This window comes from Colletotrichum paranaense (genome assembly GCF_030867605.1).
Source record: "Colletotrichum paranaense strain IMI 384185 chromosome Unknown Scaffold_2.1, whole genome shotgun sequence".
In the NCBI taxonomy this organism is placed as follows: Eukaryota; Fungi; Ascomycota; class Sordariomycetes; order Glomerellales; family Glomerellaceae; genus Colletotrichum; species Colletotrichum paranaense.
The window spans coordinates 4,505,202-4,519,417 of NW_026848960.1; the positions used below are offsets into that span (position 1 = coordinate 4,505,202).

At 54.1% G+C, this 14,216-nt stretch overlaps 7 protein-coding genes across 7 annotated transcripts; 2 read left to right on the forward strand and 5 right to left on the reverse strand.

Moving 5' to 3' along the window:
* Positions 1–112: 112 nt before the first annotated feature.
* Positions 113–1,890, forward strand: CPAR01_03434 (uncharacterized protein; the record flags this gene model as incomplete). Its single annotated transcript, XM_060487721.1, has 4 exons — positions 113–440; positions 508–1,019; positions 1,071–1,232; positions 1,291–1,890. 4 exons carry the CDS (start codon positions 113–115, stop codon positions 1,888–1,890), a joined length of 1,602 nt encoding a protein of 533 aa, XP_060355049.1.
* A 189-nt stretch (positions 1,891–2,079) lies between these two features.
* CPAR01_03435 (aldo/keto reductase) lies at positions 2,080–5,056 on the reverse strand (the record flags this gene model as incomplete). The annotated part of the gene is made up of 4 exons (XM_060487722.1): positions 2,080–2,870; positions 3,010–3,261; positions 3,680–4,645; positions 4,714–5,056. 4 exons carry the CDS (start codon positions 5,054–5,056, stop codon positions 2,080–2,082), a joined length of 2,352 nt encoding a protein of 783 aa, XP_060355050.1.
* A 157-nt stretch (positions 5,057–5,213) lies between these two features.
* CPAR01_03436 (uncharacterized protein) lies at positions 5,214–5,561 on the reverse strand (the record flags this gene model as incomplete). Its single annotated transcript, XM_060487723.1, has 1 exon — positions 5,214–5,561. A coding segment is annotated over one exon (348 nt), but the record flags the coding sequence as incomplete, so codon positions are not given.
* A 722-nt stretch (positions 5,562–6,283) lies between these two features.
* Positions 6,284–8,216, reverse strand: CPAR01_03437 (HET domain-containing protein; the record flags this gene model as incomplete). Its single annotated transcript, XM_060487724.1, has 2 exons — positions 6,284–7,590; positions 7,652–8,216. 2 exons carry the CDS (start codon positions 8,214–8,216, stop codon positions 6,284–6,286), a joined length of 1,872 nt encoding a protein of 623 aa, XP_060355052.1.
* A 1,705-nt stretch (positions 8,217–9,921) lies between these two features.
* Positions 9,922–11,023, forward strand: CPAR01_03438 (uncharacterized protein; the record flags this gene model as incomplete). Its single annotated transcript, XM_060487725.1, has 2 exons — positions 9,922–10,075; positions 10,140–11,023. 2 exons carry the CDS (start codon positions 9,922–9,924, stop codon positions 11,021–11,023), a joined length of 1,038 nt encoding a protein of 345 aa, XP_060355053.1.
* Positions 11,024–11,171: 148 nt separating this feature from the next.
* Positions 11,172–12,239, reverse strand: CPAR01_03439 (uncharacterized protein; the record flags this gene model as incomplete). Its single annotated transcript, XM_060487726.1, has 1 exon — positions 11,172–12,239. The coding sequence occupies one exon, from the start codon at positions 12,237–12,239 to the stop codon at positions 11,172–11,174; it is 1,068 nt and encodes a 355-aa protein (XP_060355054.1).
* Positions 12,240–12,979: 740 nt separating this feature from the next.
* On the reverse strand, positions 12,980–14,214 carry CPAR01_03440 (uncharacterized protein; the record flags this gene model as incomplete). The annotated part of the gene is made up of 2 exons (XM_060487727.1): positions 12,980–14,070; positions 14,145–14,214. The coding sequence occupies 2 exons, from the start codon at positions 14,212–14,214 to the stop codon at positions 12,980–12,982; spliced, it is 1,161 nt and encodes a 386-aa protein (XP_060355055.1).
* Positions 14,215–14,216: the final 2 nt, after the last annotated feature.

A 14,216-nucleotide genomic window follows, 5' to 3' on the forward strand; every position in this document is an offset into this window, starting at 1 on the left:
CTCCAAGCTTCAAGCTCCTTCACTCCCTGTCCCTCATTCTCTCGACATCTTTCCGGACCCCCTCATCCAATTGGCAACGGTCCCTCGCTGGCAAGCAGACGAAAACGGGAAGATGCCGTCCAACACACAATCCGAAGATGCCGCGGAACGGCCCCTCTTGGCAGACCCCCATCATGAGTACGGCGGCACCGATGGGCCTGAACCTCCGGTCCTCATCGCCGAGGAGCGCGGGGCCGGTACCTTTTCCAAGAACCTCGGCGCCGTCGAGGCGTTTGCCATTGTCATCAGCATCGTCATTGGTAGCGGCGTGTTCACCTCTCCGGGTTCCATTGACACAAATGTCCCGTCTCCCGGAGCTGCGCTCATAGTTTGGCTTGTTGGTGGTGTCCTGGCGTGGACTGGTGCGAGTACCATGGCTGAGCTGGGGACGGCGATCCCTGGTGAAGGCGAGTTCAACCCCCTTTGACGAGTCTCTGTGTGGTACGATAGCGCTGACGATGTGAACAGGCGGTGTCCAGCCCTTCCTGCAGCACATCTATGGCGATGTCTTTGGCTTCCTTGCCGCCTGGACCTGGATCGTGGCCGTCATGCCAGCCACCCTCGCCATCCTCAGCATCGTATTCGTCGAGAGCATCTACTCCGCCGGTGGGGTGACCGACCAGGCCGGGGCTCTCCCGCACAAATTGTTCTCGATTCTGATTCTCGTCGTTATGAACGGCGCCAACTCCATCAGCACCAAGGCGAGCACTCGCCTGAACAACTTGTTTGTCGTGACTAAGTTTACCAGTATCTTTGCCGTGGTGCTTGCCGGCATCGTCGTCGTCATCCTTCAAGTATCGGACCACGACCGTGACGTTGGCGGACGGGACTGGTTTAATAAGCCCTGGTTCGGGAACCGCAAGACGTCTTTGCCGGGTGGCGGCGAGCTGGACTGGAACAAGGTTGGGACGTGGGATATGCTTGGCTACTACTCTGCTGCGCTCTACGGTGCTCTGTGGGCGTACTCTGGCTGGGACAAGGTACGTCGTTCGTCCTGGTATCTATTAGTGGGTGCATCTAACGTTGTCAAGGCCGTCTACGTCTCTGCTGAGCTTCAGCAGCCGGCACGCCAGCTCCCTCTGGCCATCAACACTGCCTTACCGACCATCATTCTATGTTTCATCGCGGCCAATGCAGCCTACTATATCCTTCTCCCCTGGAATGTGGTTGCCTCGACCGACAGCGTGGCAGTCGTAAGTCATGCCCACCAACCTCCTCAATTTACTCCTTTCCCGTGCTTACAATAGCTAGACCGCCATCAACCGCCTCCTCGGCCCCGCCTTCGGCATCGTCGCTGCAGTCCTCATCTGCCTCGTTGTTGCCGGCTCCCTCCTCGGCAACTCCTTCGTCGCGGGCCGCATGACCGTCGCAGCATCAAACTTCAACTGGCTACCCAAGTTCCTCGGCTTCGTAGGCCGTGTGGGATTCAAGTCGGAGGAGAGCTCGCCAGCCGATTCGTCCGCCGATGCTTCGTCTGGGCCTGTGCACGCGAAATTCGACGCACCGCTCAACGCGCTCTTGCTATCGACGATTCTCTCGGCGCTGTACATTCTGTTTGGCAACTTCCGAGCCCTTTTGACCTTCAACGGTCTAGGCGAGTACACGTTCTTCTTTTTGACAGTCCTTGGTGCCGTCATTTTACGCGTTCGAGAGCCGAAGCTGCGTAGACCGTACAAGCCATTTGTACTGATCCCCATTGTGTTTGCGCTGGTCAGTGGATTTGTGGTTGTGAGAGGCGCTATTTTTGCTCCTGTGCAGGCGCTCATCTTGATTGTGCTGTGGATTGTCGGGCTTGGGTTTTACTGGGCTAGGAGGAAGTATTATGCCCATTGCAATAGGGCCGACCACTGATTAAACAAGTAGAACGATGTGTTTCATCGATGGAGGTGGCACATATCAAAAGCTAGCAAATTGGACTTCTGTATCTACTTGCGAGAGACACAAGAAAGACACGTGCGATGATTACATCTTGGAGACTAGGCTAGATAACACTAGATAGCCCTTAATCGTTTCAATATTCTAGTTTTCCCGAGCTGTTGCTTAAAGCTCCTCGCTCGTGGGCTCGTTTCTGCCAGGATCATCCAAATCAGCAAATAGCTTGACACCCCACTTGGCACCCGGGTTACTCAAGCGGTGCTTCTTATCCTGCTTGGCAATCTCCTTCAACTCCTCCTCGGTGAACTCGATCTCGAGCGCCTTGCGGTTCGAAATGATGTGCGAGTCCTTTGTGCTCTTGGGAATCACGCTCGTGCCCCGCTGGATACCCCACGCCAGCACGGCCTGGAAGACGGAAACGCCCTTCTTGGCGGCGACGTCGACCCAGAACTTGTCCTGGTAGATGGCGGGCAGGTCGTCACTGTACGTCGGGTTCGTGTTGGCGAGCGGGGAGTAGGCGATGACCTCGATGCCCTTTTCCTTGTGCCAGTCTACGAACTCTTGTTGTTGGAGGTACGGGTGGGTTTCGAACTCGTGGGCGTAGGGCTTGATCTCCGCCGCCTTCAAGATTGTCTCGACGTCGGCTTTGGCAAAGTTGGAGAGGCCAATGTGGCGGGTTAGGTTTGCTTTGACGAAGCCTTCGAGGGTCTTCCAGGTGTCGACGAGGGTGGTTTCGCGGTCGAGGGCGTTGTTGGGGTCGTCGGGGATGAAGGCGACGGGCCAGTGGATCAGGTAGAGGTCGAGGTAGTCTACGCCCAGGTCCGAGATGGACTTCTTGATGGCGGCTACGGCGCGGTCGGCGCGGTGGTCGGTGTTCCAGAGCTTGGAGGTGACCCAGACATCTTTGCGGGCAACGCCGGAGGAGGCGAGGCCTTTGCCGGTTTGGTCTTCGTTTCCTGGGGTGGGTCGTCAGTTTGCGGGACGATGGATCTCGATGAAAGTGGTTTGAAGTGAGAGATGCGGATGACTCGTGTGAGTTGTTTGACTCGCGTGAGCATGTGAGGAAGGGCATGCGAGTTACGAGATGGAACTTACGGTAGATGAGAGCGGCGTCAATATGGTTGTAGCCTACCTCGCCCACGGCAAAGGCAACGGCGTCGGCGACCTTGCTCTTGTCGGACAGCCATGTTCCCAGGCCCAGAGGAGGGATCTTGTCGAGGCCAGAGAGAGAAGCTTGGGCCAGGCCTGCGCTGGCGGCGGCGGCGACTAGTGTCTTGAGGTACACCATAGTGAAGCTATTCAGAAACCTGCTTCTCACTGTGATTTCCAGTCCACAGTATTTGGATGCTGTTCACAGGTTGATGAACAATGGCCGGGACAGCTCAATTGATGGGAACCGCGGTCTTTTGGCAGAATTTCTCTTTCCCCTCTTCGCTTTGAAATCGCATCATCCCGATTCCTATCCGCTTAACCAGCCCCCCCGGTCTCTCTTCTATCAGTGGAGGTGGTTGCCGGCATGACATCATCCATCTCCTCACTTACACCACCCGCGCACCGGGCTCCCATTGACACACGCAACGTCGCAGCCGAAGCACGTCAATCCTCAATGATTTGCTATCGGCGATCTCAAAGTTCTGGGATGGGAAAGATCCGGGAGATATATTGTCAATTGGTATCAAGAATTGTGCCATCAAGAGAAAAAGCTAAGTAACAAGAATGAAGCGTCTAACAGATCATATCACCAACCAAAAGAGCCAGCCGATACCGGTGGCTACCAGCGGTGAAATCAGCAGCACTGCTTCAAAGCGAGGTGTTCCCGAAGAGGAAGGTGACTTGGTCGCTGCCTCCACATTGCTCTTCACCTTTGGATTTGAGGATGCCCCCGCTCCGCTGTCGGCATCGGCCTCGGCTTCGGTCCCGGCATCGGCAACGGTGGCCCCAATCCCGGCCCCGGCACCAGATTCACTGCTTCCCGACGACAGCACCACTTCCGCGTCCTGAGCCCCAGCCGCCGGCGCCGGTGCTGCCACCGGAGCTGCTGCTACTGCTGGCCCTCCCAAAGCCGCCGCAACAGCCGTATACGCTGGCTTGGGCTTCATATCCTTATCGAACAAGCACGCGTCCCCAGCCCCCGAAAACGTGGACGGGATCCAGCTGTACTTATCCGTAAACTCCCATACCACGATGCCGACGCACTTTGCATTGTCCACGCACGTCTTGACGACGGTGCCGTAGTCCTTGGCCTGCTGCTGTATCGCGGCATCATCGGCAGGCAACTTATCATGCCGCACATCCAACTCCGTAAGCGCAACCTCCAGCCCCAGATCCGTGAAGCGCGTCATGACTTTGTTCAGCGTATCCTGCGACGGCGTCTTGCCGACTTGAAAATGCGACTGGAACCCGATGCCGTCGATCTTCACGTTTGCGGCTTTGAGATCCTGCACGATCTTGACGGCGCCGTCCGTCTTGTGGGAGTTGAACTCGAGGCTGAAGTCGTTGTAGTACAGCTTCGCGGCCGGGTCGGCTGCCGCGGCGGCCTTGAAGGAGATGGGGATGAAGTCTGCGCCGAGCGTGCGGGAGAAGACGCTGTCGCGGAGAGTGCCGTTGTCGGCGAGGGCTTCGTTGACGACGTCCCATGAGTAGCAGGCGCCTTTGTAGTGCGTTACCACGTTGGAAATGTGTGCTTGGATTACGGGGGTGAGGGTTTCTGGGGTCCAGGTGCCCGTTGAGACTGTGGTCTTTGGTCAGTATTGAGTTCGAGGTTCGAGGCTTTAAGCTCAAGGACGAGCCTGAACGCACCGAATTGTGGAAGTTGAGAGTGCCATGTCAACGCATGACATCTCATCATCTGCTTATTCGCCTGCGCGACGGCCCTCACGGAATCCGGATTCGTGAACTGGAACTCATTCTGTGTCTTCTCCGTCGCGTCCCATTTCTGGCTGTTCTCCGGCACCACGAGGCCGAACTCGCCCGTCTTGTTCAGGACCGCCATGTACGCCGCATCGTTGAAGAGGTTCGTGTCCGTCGCCGTGCCGAAGAAGAGCTTCCCCGACTTCACCGCCAACTCGTGGAGGCCTTGCGCCGATACGGAGGCTGCTCCTCCCCATGCTAAGAGGAGAAGCCAGCTTGTGAGTCTCGCCATCTTTTTCTTTCTTTGAAAATCGCCCGCCTGATGATGGAAGCTCGTGAGGAAAATGCGTTATGCGCGTAAAAGCGCCAAGCCTGCGATGAGTAGAAGATGGGATGGATGGAATGAGAGCGCAGAGGGAGAGGCCCAGGGGGGAGAGAAGGGAAAGATGTCATTCGATGTAACGACTTTCATGCGGGCACAGACTGGCCCATATATCAGTGGGCAAAGAGAGAGTCTGCTTGTCTGCTATACCCTGACTCTCTTCTTCGTCCTCCAATAGCCCAATTCGCATTACACTTTCAGGAGCTTCCCGCATGATCATGTGGGAAGCGGCAAAGGGCTCTGGATCGGATGTTTGGGTGCCGTACGGGGATGAGGCCGATGAGATTTCCGCCAGAAGAGGGGTTGGCAACTTGGTGTTGGTTCCGGTTGGAGGGGTCGTTTGGCGGCCTTTGAGGTGCTTCACTTGGGGTTTCAGAGTCGTCCGAACCGTACTTTCATCATCGGCGGCGGGGGGCCGTTGGGCGCACTTTTTCAAAAAGAGCACTCATCCTAGGTTGGTGAGAGTCAGGGATGGTCTTGCATGAAGGCACAGCCTAAAGTCAATTAACCCACCTCTTCAACTGGCAACACCCCTAAAGTGAGGCTCCGAGACGAGGCTTAGTGGCGGGGCATCAGCGAGAAAATGGTTGTTGGCAAGTTGATGTGTTGTACAAAGAGGGGCACACCGCACGTACGACGCACATACGCACATACGGAGAACTCCAGTACAACGTCATTTGTTGTCAGCCTCGACAGGGCTGTTGCTTCTTATGTATTCTTGAAGCTGGGCTTGAGGATGGACTACAAGATGGCTTGTACGTCCGCGCTTGGAGAATTGGGAGCAAAGCATGTACTCTTCAGATGATTGACTCGGTCGGACTGCCCGAAGGAAAGGTCCGATGCTGAATTGCCAGAGTCAATTCACAAAGCTAGTGCCCGCTCGTCGTGAAGGATTTCTCATTTCCTATCGAAAGTCTAATCGCAGATACTGGCACTTCAGGGGCCGAGGTATTGAGTTCTGACGCGCTTCTTCACGAAAGTAGAGAGCATGCTACGGAGCTTCATCAATCACTTCTACACGTCTGTATAATCAACTACTAATCTAACATTGAACAGATGTTCCTGCCATCTGGAAATGTCGCGAGAAAATGCTTCATACCCTCTAATATAGTTTTACACAATTTCTTACACCGTGCCTTACACAACCTCAAAGTACTCGAGCTCATCCTCATCGGTCGGCCACATCTCACCGCCCATCGCACCAGCAAACACCGTTGGTCCTACTATCGTATACCTTCCGATCTCACCTTTACAAGGCCGCAATATGAACGGATGATCCATCCCAGCGAGGAGGCAAACGTCATCACCCTCCCGAACGCCAACAACTCCAAATCCAGCCCTCCTGTCAAGCGTGTAGAACAAACGTCCTAGCCGGAGTTCGACTCGGCACTGGCACCCGCGCCGCGAGTCCCACTTGACGAGTGATGAGACGACTGACATACCTCGTACCGCCTTGTTGGAAGATGACGATGATGATGTGGATGTTGAAGTTGACGTTGATGACATGGATGTCGACCATTCATGCTTCTTTGGCCCTTGAATGATCCACCATAGCAACTCGTAGAGACTGCGGCCCATAGCGTCGAGCTTGGGTCCTGCCCAGATGGTGCTCGTAACGCTCCTCATGAAGTCGCCGAGTACATCTAAATACGGGCTTTCGCAGACGTGCGGAAAGGGTCGCTTCTCCTCACACTCTTCGTCTTTGTCTGCCATCATCTTGTCATGGTCATGGCATCTTCCCTCAGAGCACTGGCTCTTGGTAGGAAATTTGTCGCTCACAAAACTCCCTACTTTCCCTACACGTGCCCCTCGAAGAGTAAGTCTCCTCCCGTCGCCAGAGAACGTGAAATACGACTTGGCGCCGGCAGAAGCTGCGCAAAGACTGGTATAGTAGTACTTATACGACCCCCTCACCTCAGAATCCGTAGTCGCAAAGTCCACTGTCCACGACGGCATGGTCTCCCACGCAACACCGGCCGTCGTCTTCTTCCGGTTAGAAAAGTACAGTACCCGCAAGCTATCCTCCTCTTCAACCATAAGCCTCGTTGCGTCCCGAAAGACCTCTCCGACAGGTTTCCGGTAGTCCACCGTCATTTTGCCGAGCACACCTGGGGACAGTGCCCGTAGCGCAAAGATCTTATCTCGCGGCTCTGAGGCTTGCATTGTAAGGACGCGACGAAGTTGATTCGTTGCTGCGCGGAACGGCCGTACCGTTGCCATTGCTTGCCATTCGTAGAGGTCCACATGTAGGTCCATGCCCTGCTGACTTGGTACGCTCTCATCTTTTGGTGCCACTGCGAGGAGACGGGCAAGGCTTGAGAAGACGAAGAGTCGGGAGTCACGGCAGAGGACGGCGGAGTTCTTGTGGGCGAATTCTTGGAGCGTCCATACCCGTGTCCAGTAGGGTGATAGTCTCAAGTGATGTAGCGTATCATTGTTGCAAACTTTTCTTTGATTAGAGGTCGCTGAGAAAATTTGATGATCAGGATATGTGCGGCATCGTACCTTTCAGAGCTATTCTGGCAGCTAAGCTCTTTAATCCTTCATTACGACCGCGATCATACCCCGGACGTGGGAACAAGGCCAGAGGCTTCGAACATGCCAGACTGCCCCAAGTTGCTGGTGCATGATCCTCTCCAAGCCAAACGACTACAGCTTTTGCGCGCTGGTAGATCTCGGCCATCATGGCCACTTGAGCATTGCGTTCATCGTCGGATGTCTGGACGATGCAGATGGCGTCTATCCAGACACTCAAGCTACGGCGGTTCTTCGATTTTCGCTGAAGGGATCGACGCAACAACCTCAGTGCTACAGCGCAGTTAGGAGTTATTAACAATTGTTTGGTGGATGATCCAGAGGTTCGTATTGTGAGCGGTTCGCACGGCTCTTCTCCGCCCCAGGTATAAGATAGCGCAACGTATGAGGGCGGGCAGTCCACGTTCGCTTCTACAAGGCGGCAGCTGAGAGGTTCTTTAAAAGGTTCTCTCTTCGCGCTTCTTTGGAGCACTACTAGTCGAATTGATCGTGAGGTAGACAGGGGGTCAAGTTTGAATTGGTCGGAGATCTCCATGCTCAAGGAAGGAAGTACGAAGAGGTCTAACGACCTTGACAATAGTTCATACACAAGCAGCAGAAAAATTACGCTTTTCCCAGCTTCATTTAAGCGAAAGTCGTGATCATCATAGGTAATGAGGGCCGATATTGAGCCAAGTGAGTAAGCACTAGCAGGGGCAAAGGAGTGGCCGATGCATGATTGTCGGTAGAATGTACATGATAGGAAGGCAGCCAGGTATGCAATTGGGCTGAGCAAAAGACGTTTTCAGCCGTTATTTCAAGACAGCCAATGTTATGGCGTTCACTCTCTTCATAGGGTAGTCAGAAATATGGTCAGTTGTCAGCTCCAGCATGTGGTGCTACAGATACCGTGTGTCGTTGGATATGGTAAGAATCTCCAACGATGTCTTAGTTGCGAAGCCCTGCAGAATCCCGGATAATGTAACCCCGCACGAACATCAGTCACCAGTGACTTGTGATGGAGCGCACGCAGAGATGGCAAACGAAACACTGGCTGAAATGTGGATTGAAGAGCTGGGATAAACCTCACAAGCGGGAGCTCTCGGCCGCTGCCCATAGGTACCTAGGGATGGAAAGATTCCTTGGTTGGAAGACCAATATGAAAGCCTGCTGAGGTATCAAAGACCTTGCTGAGCGCTGGGCGAGGTAAGCGGGTACGGCAAGCAATGTCGCACTACATAAGGGAGACCTGATGACGTTCTGAGTGATGATCTTCTCGGCCTAGAGCCGCCGTTTGCTGTTCTTTCTTTTTGAGCATTTTAACGGCTAGGGTTCATGAGTGTAACCGCCCCTTTTCAAGCGATGTCTCTACATGGGGGATTTGCACATTTATCTCCTTGCTTCCACCTCGCTCACCAAGCTGAAGGCGTGACCATTGCCAGTGCTACCTGAGAAACGACTATAGACGCGGAAAATACGAGCAAGCTGGTGAACCGAGCTCATCGGAATCACGACGAGTTTTCTCTAGATGCTTTTTTTTAACGATAATTCAAGAAATTAGTATGCTGAGAAACGCAGCTCCAAGGCAATCACACAACATATACTTTTCGAGCCAGGTCATAGCTTCAGGTGGTCAAACTTTGTGTCATAGTCGTCCGAAATGGATAGAAATTTCCTACGTAACGGCAAGCTCATGATGTGGAAGATCCGGCATGCAAATTCGACTGAAGCTCGACCTGTGATTTCATACATGGCTTCCATCAAATTCCTCTACGGTGTAGGCGAACCGTGTTTGCAAGGAACATATTCAGTGCCATGCAGATCTCTTTACCTATTATCTAGCATGGTGGCTCCATTGCGTTCACAGTCGATTTCTTTTGTCAAACAGGCATTCAGGCTTTGAGGACTTCAACGTCGCGCGTAAGAAATATACCGAATTAAACACCGTCACAGCTGATATTGGCGTAGTGAAAAATTGCTCGCGGTCATTGTACACACCGAATGCCGTTCCTGATACAAATGTCGGAGCTAGTGAATATCTGACGCCGACCACTAGGGGCAGCCAATGACGACCAAAGTGGTTGAGTTCGGCAGCTCGGTGTCGAGAGGGGTCGGCCATCGGCACTATGCTTCCGTGTATTGGCCGGGGACTTAGGAGTGGTTGCCACAACACTTGTACACTTCATGAGATGTACTTAACAAGATGAGTATACAACTCAAAAAGTTCCATGATACTGAATAAGAATCAAAACTAGTTCAACATGTCGGGACGTATCGACACACACATCCACGCCCTTCCCCCGGCATACCTTGCAGCTGTGAATGCCGCAGGAGGCGACCCTTCCGGGTTTCCATCGCCTGAGTGGTCCCTAGATGCCACCGTTAAGCTAATGGATAACATCAGCACATCTATAGGTAAGTTCTATAAATTAGGGGAAACGACTGTATCATTCCTTCATTCGACTAATGGCATGGCTAGGCATATTATCAGTCTCCGCTCCCGGTGCATCAATCGCGGGAAGTGGTGAAGACGGGCGAAAGCTTGCACGTACCTTGAATAGCGATCTCGCAGACCGGATCAACAAGTCATCGACAGAGAAACGTCTGGGGTTCTTTGGAGTCTTACCGGACTGGCAAGACGTCGACGGCACAGTATCAGAAATCGAGTTTCTTTACCAGCAGCAAAGACTCTGCCACGGTGTAACCGTCTTTACATCCTATGGGGGCAAGCTCCTCGGTGACCCAGCCTTCAAGCCCATCTGGAAGAAGCTTCAAGCTCACAAGGTTCTCATCTTCCTCCACCCGACGGGCCTCGACGTGACGCCGAAGCTCATAGCTTCAACTCTCCCGCAGCCGATCGTCGACTACCCACTCGCAACTACCCGAGCTGCGGTGGACCTCGTCCTGACCGGGACCCTCCACGCCTGTCCTGATGTCGACGTCATTCTCTCGCACGCCGGAGGAACTCTTCCATTCCTAGCCACCCGTGTCCTGGGAACACTCAACATCCCAGCTCTCGCAGATGTCGTCGCTGTGGATTACGAGACTGCTCAAGCGGACTTTGCTCGGTTTTACTACGACACAGCATTGAGCTCCAGCCCGACACAGCTAGGTGGCTTACTCGACTTTGCCGATCCGTCTCACATTCTATTCGGATCGGACTTCCCATACTGCCCTGACCCGCTGATTGAGCTCCAGGTTCTCTCATACGAAGGGTTTGTTGCATCTCATCCGAGGGGGTCAGTTCTTGCGCCTGACGTTCTGCGAGGTAACTCGATGGCCTTGTTGAAGAAGCACAGTCAGGGGAGCGATCCAAATTGGGACTATGAGGTGAAGAGGGTGATGCATGAATCGAAGATGTGATGCGAGTCTGTCTTGACTTGTACCTGGATCTTGAACTTGACTTACAGGGGTGTGGGCGTGGTCATTATCTTTTGGCATCGTTCTATATCTCATCTACTAGCTGCAAATGAATGACAAACTTGGCTTCATAAGGCATGCTGCATCTCAATCATTCCTCGTCGATCCACTCAAAGTGCGACTGCGCCTGTCTGCAATCAAACTTTGCACGCTCCTCTGGGCTCATATCGGCTCTTAGAGCAGCAGCTTCGGCACTCAAATCATCCATCTCCATATCCGCCACGGCATCAGCAAGTCCGTCGCCCGCTTCTCCCTCGTGCGCCGCATCCTCATCGTCATCACTGTCATCCATCTCAAAGTCCTCATCGTCTGCGTCATCAACGTCCTGAGCAATCTTTCTCTGTTCTGCCTCGTGTACCCGGCGCCGCCAGCCCTGGAGCGCGACGATGCACTCGTCGTGCTTGAAGTCTGCGAGGTCGCCAGTGCCCCAGCCGTGGGCGCTGTAGATGTCCACCGGCTCCGACGACTTGGCGAGAGCGCTCGGGTCGAGGATCTCAGCGTCGTCGTCCTCGGTCGGCGGCACGGGGAACAGCTGAACACCTAAGCTTGACACAAGCTGAGAGAAGTAATCTGTAACAGAGTACGACCGTACACACCGCCACGGCTTGTTACGCGGGACCTTTCCAACAGTGTAGAGGTTCTCCTCGTACGGCGTGAGGATACCTCGGCTGCAGTCTATGATCCACCAGTAAGGCTTCGTGCGCGAACTGGAAGAACGGTACTCTCCATACGTGAGGCAGACAACATCCGGCGGCAAATCCATCGGAGCGGCTCCCGTGTCGCGCGTGGGAAGGGCAGCGAGCTCATGAAGCCCCGCGTCGCCGCGATCGGACCACTGGCTGAAGTGTCCCATGTGACGGAGATAGCGCACAGCCTTGGTTTGTGGTGCGACGTTCCAGGGGCCCGGACGAGGTCCGTCGTGCATCGGTCTGGCGTAGGGGAGATGGCGCAGCAGGTCGATAACGACCTCGGAGCGTCGCAGAGCGCGCAGGGCGCCGATATCTATATCGGCATCTGTCCAGCCTCCTGGCGGTGGGAAGTCGACGTATGATGATGGAATGTAGGCGAGGCGCGTGAGGGCCGAATAGTATTGAGTAAGGCCAGCGACGACATCGTCACGGTTGTAGGCGCAGTTGAGGGGGGGTTGATCTGGAGGCATCTCGCTGACGATGGCCACGGCTGAAATATGAGGGGTAAGTGAGCAAAGTGAGTTTGAGAGTTTGGTGGTATGTTTCCTGAGACTCACAGTATTATTACAATCTGTGAAGGAACAGTAAGCACTCAAAATGCCCCGCAGAATGTGTTATATGTCAAAAAGCCTCGACGAGATGCTGTGCCGTCTATTGCCTGGAGTTTGTGGACGCGACGCGTCTGTTTCTTTCCACCCCGCTCTCAAAGCGGCCAAAATAGGCCTCGCTTGGCGAGACCGTCGGCAACTTGTCGTCTTCTTCAAGCAGGTGGTGCGGACAGATGCAGAAGATGCCTTCTCTAATTCGACCAGACCGCTCATTCTGACTGGGATAAGAACCGGGGTTCAAGGCACTAGATAAGCCAGGGTTTGGATATGATGACTCAGGAGCACTTATTGCCTCACTGCACTGCGATGAACAGTGAAATTTCACATTGTTACAGCTTGGAAGCGTGACAGCGAGTGAAAAAGACCCCTCACCAGTCTCACAATCATAAGCTTCAATCTCACTCTCAACCTCCATTGCTTACAGCGAAATGCACGCGAATACAATTCCTCAACATACGCTGGCACATGTTCATTCTCTCATATCGAATCACAATTTGTTCGCTCGCGAATAAACCAATCAATGAGTTTATTGGCGCGAATAACTCACCACTACCACCACCACCACCTCTCATACAAGTGTGGATCTCCCCTGTCATGCTACATTACACTGAAGCGCGCCCGGTGCCCAACTGTGAAGTCGCCCAATTTCTCATCCTCACCGTCGCATCGCCCACACGCCCCGTCTGACCCTCAAGCAAGATGAAATCATGAGCCTCGCGTTCCGGCAATTCGACTAGCAGATCCAGATCATTATTGCCACAGCTGACGTGCTCCGAGAACGCGCGAATATCATCTCTGAAAGCTTCCTGCTGACCTCCAGTGATGTACAGACTCTTGGTCGCCGCAGAAATCTCATCCACCCACGCCATGTCGCCGTCCACTGGCATCGCCATGGCGAGATCGCTCTCGTCGGACTTATTCCGCACGGGGAATCGCGGGTGAAGGAGCTCGGCCGTGGCACGGGACATACATGTCGTGGTGAGCATGTCGACGTAGTTGTTCTCTGTGAAAGCCGGCGTCGTCGTCTTGCTGCTAAGCCAGGGCGACACCAGGAACACACCTGCAAGACGGTTCTCCAGGCGCAGGGCCGGGATCTCGAGGTGGCATGGGTGGCAGATGTGGCGAACAACGGAGCACGCCAGGTTGCCTCCGGCCGAATCGCCGCCAATGAGGAGATCGTTGGGTTCGATGCCGGATAGGATGAGCTGGTTGAACGCCGCGATCGCCTGACGGAGCTGTGTGGGATATCGAGCTTCGGGGACGAGAGTGTACTGCAAGACAGCAACGGCAACCTCTGCGTGAGCTCCAGGGCCGCCGGTGACATACGCGTTCCAGCACCAGTCGAGATGGCCGGGGAGAAGAGGCACTACGTATCCACCGCCATGGAAAAACAACACAAACTTTGTGGCCTTTTGACGATTGCCGATCCACAAGATCGAGCCGTCATTAGCAGGGAGAGACTCGATCTTTTTTTGCAGCTTGTCCACGAGCTCTGGATGACGCTTCTGCTTTTTCGCGATCCATTTCTCGTACGTCTTGATCGAAGGAGGGATGAGGAATTGTATTTCGCGTGCTCTCATCGACCCCAAAGCGAAACGATAATACGCGCAGAAGGCAAAGAAGCGGATAGAGACGCCTCTCGCGATAGCAAACGGGATGCCGTAGAAGAAATTCCACGCCAATTGTATCGGAGCTATCAACACACGGAGTCAGTCACCATTCAATGCCTCGCTGTAAAGGAGTAGCCATGTTGAAGGCGAGACATACCACGGAATAGCAAACGAAAGACCAAGTCTCTCTTCTCCCACAGCGAAAGCTGCGGTCTCGATACCGACATGT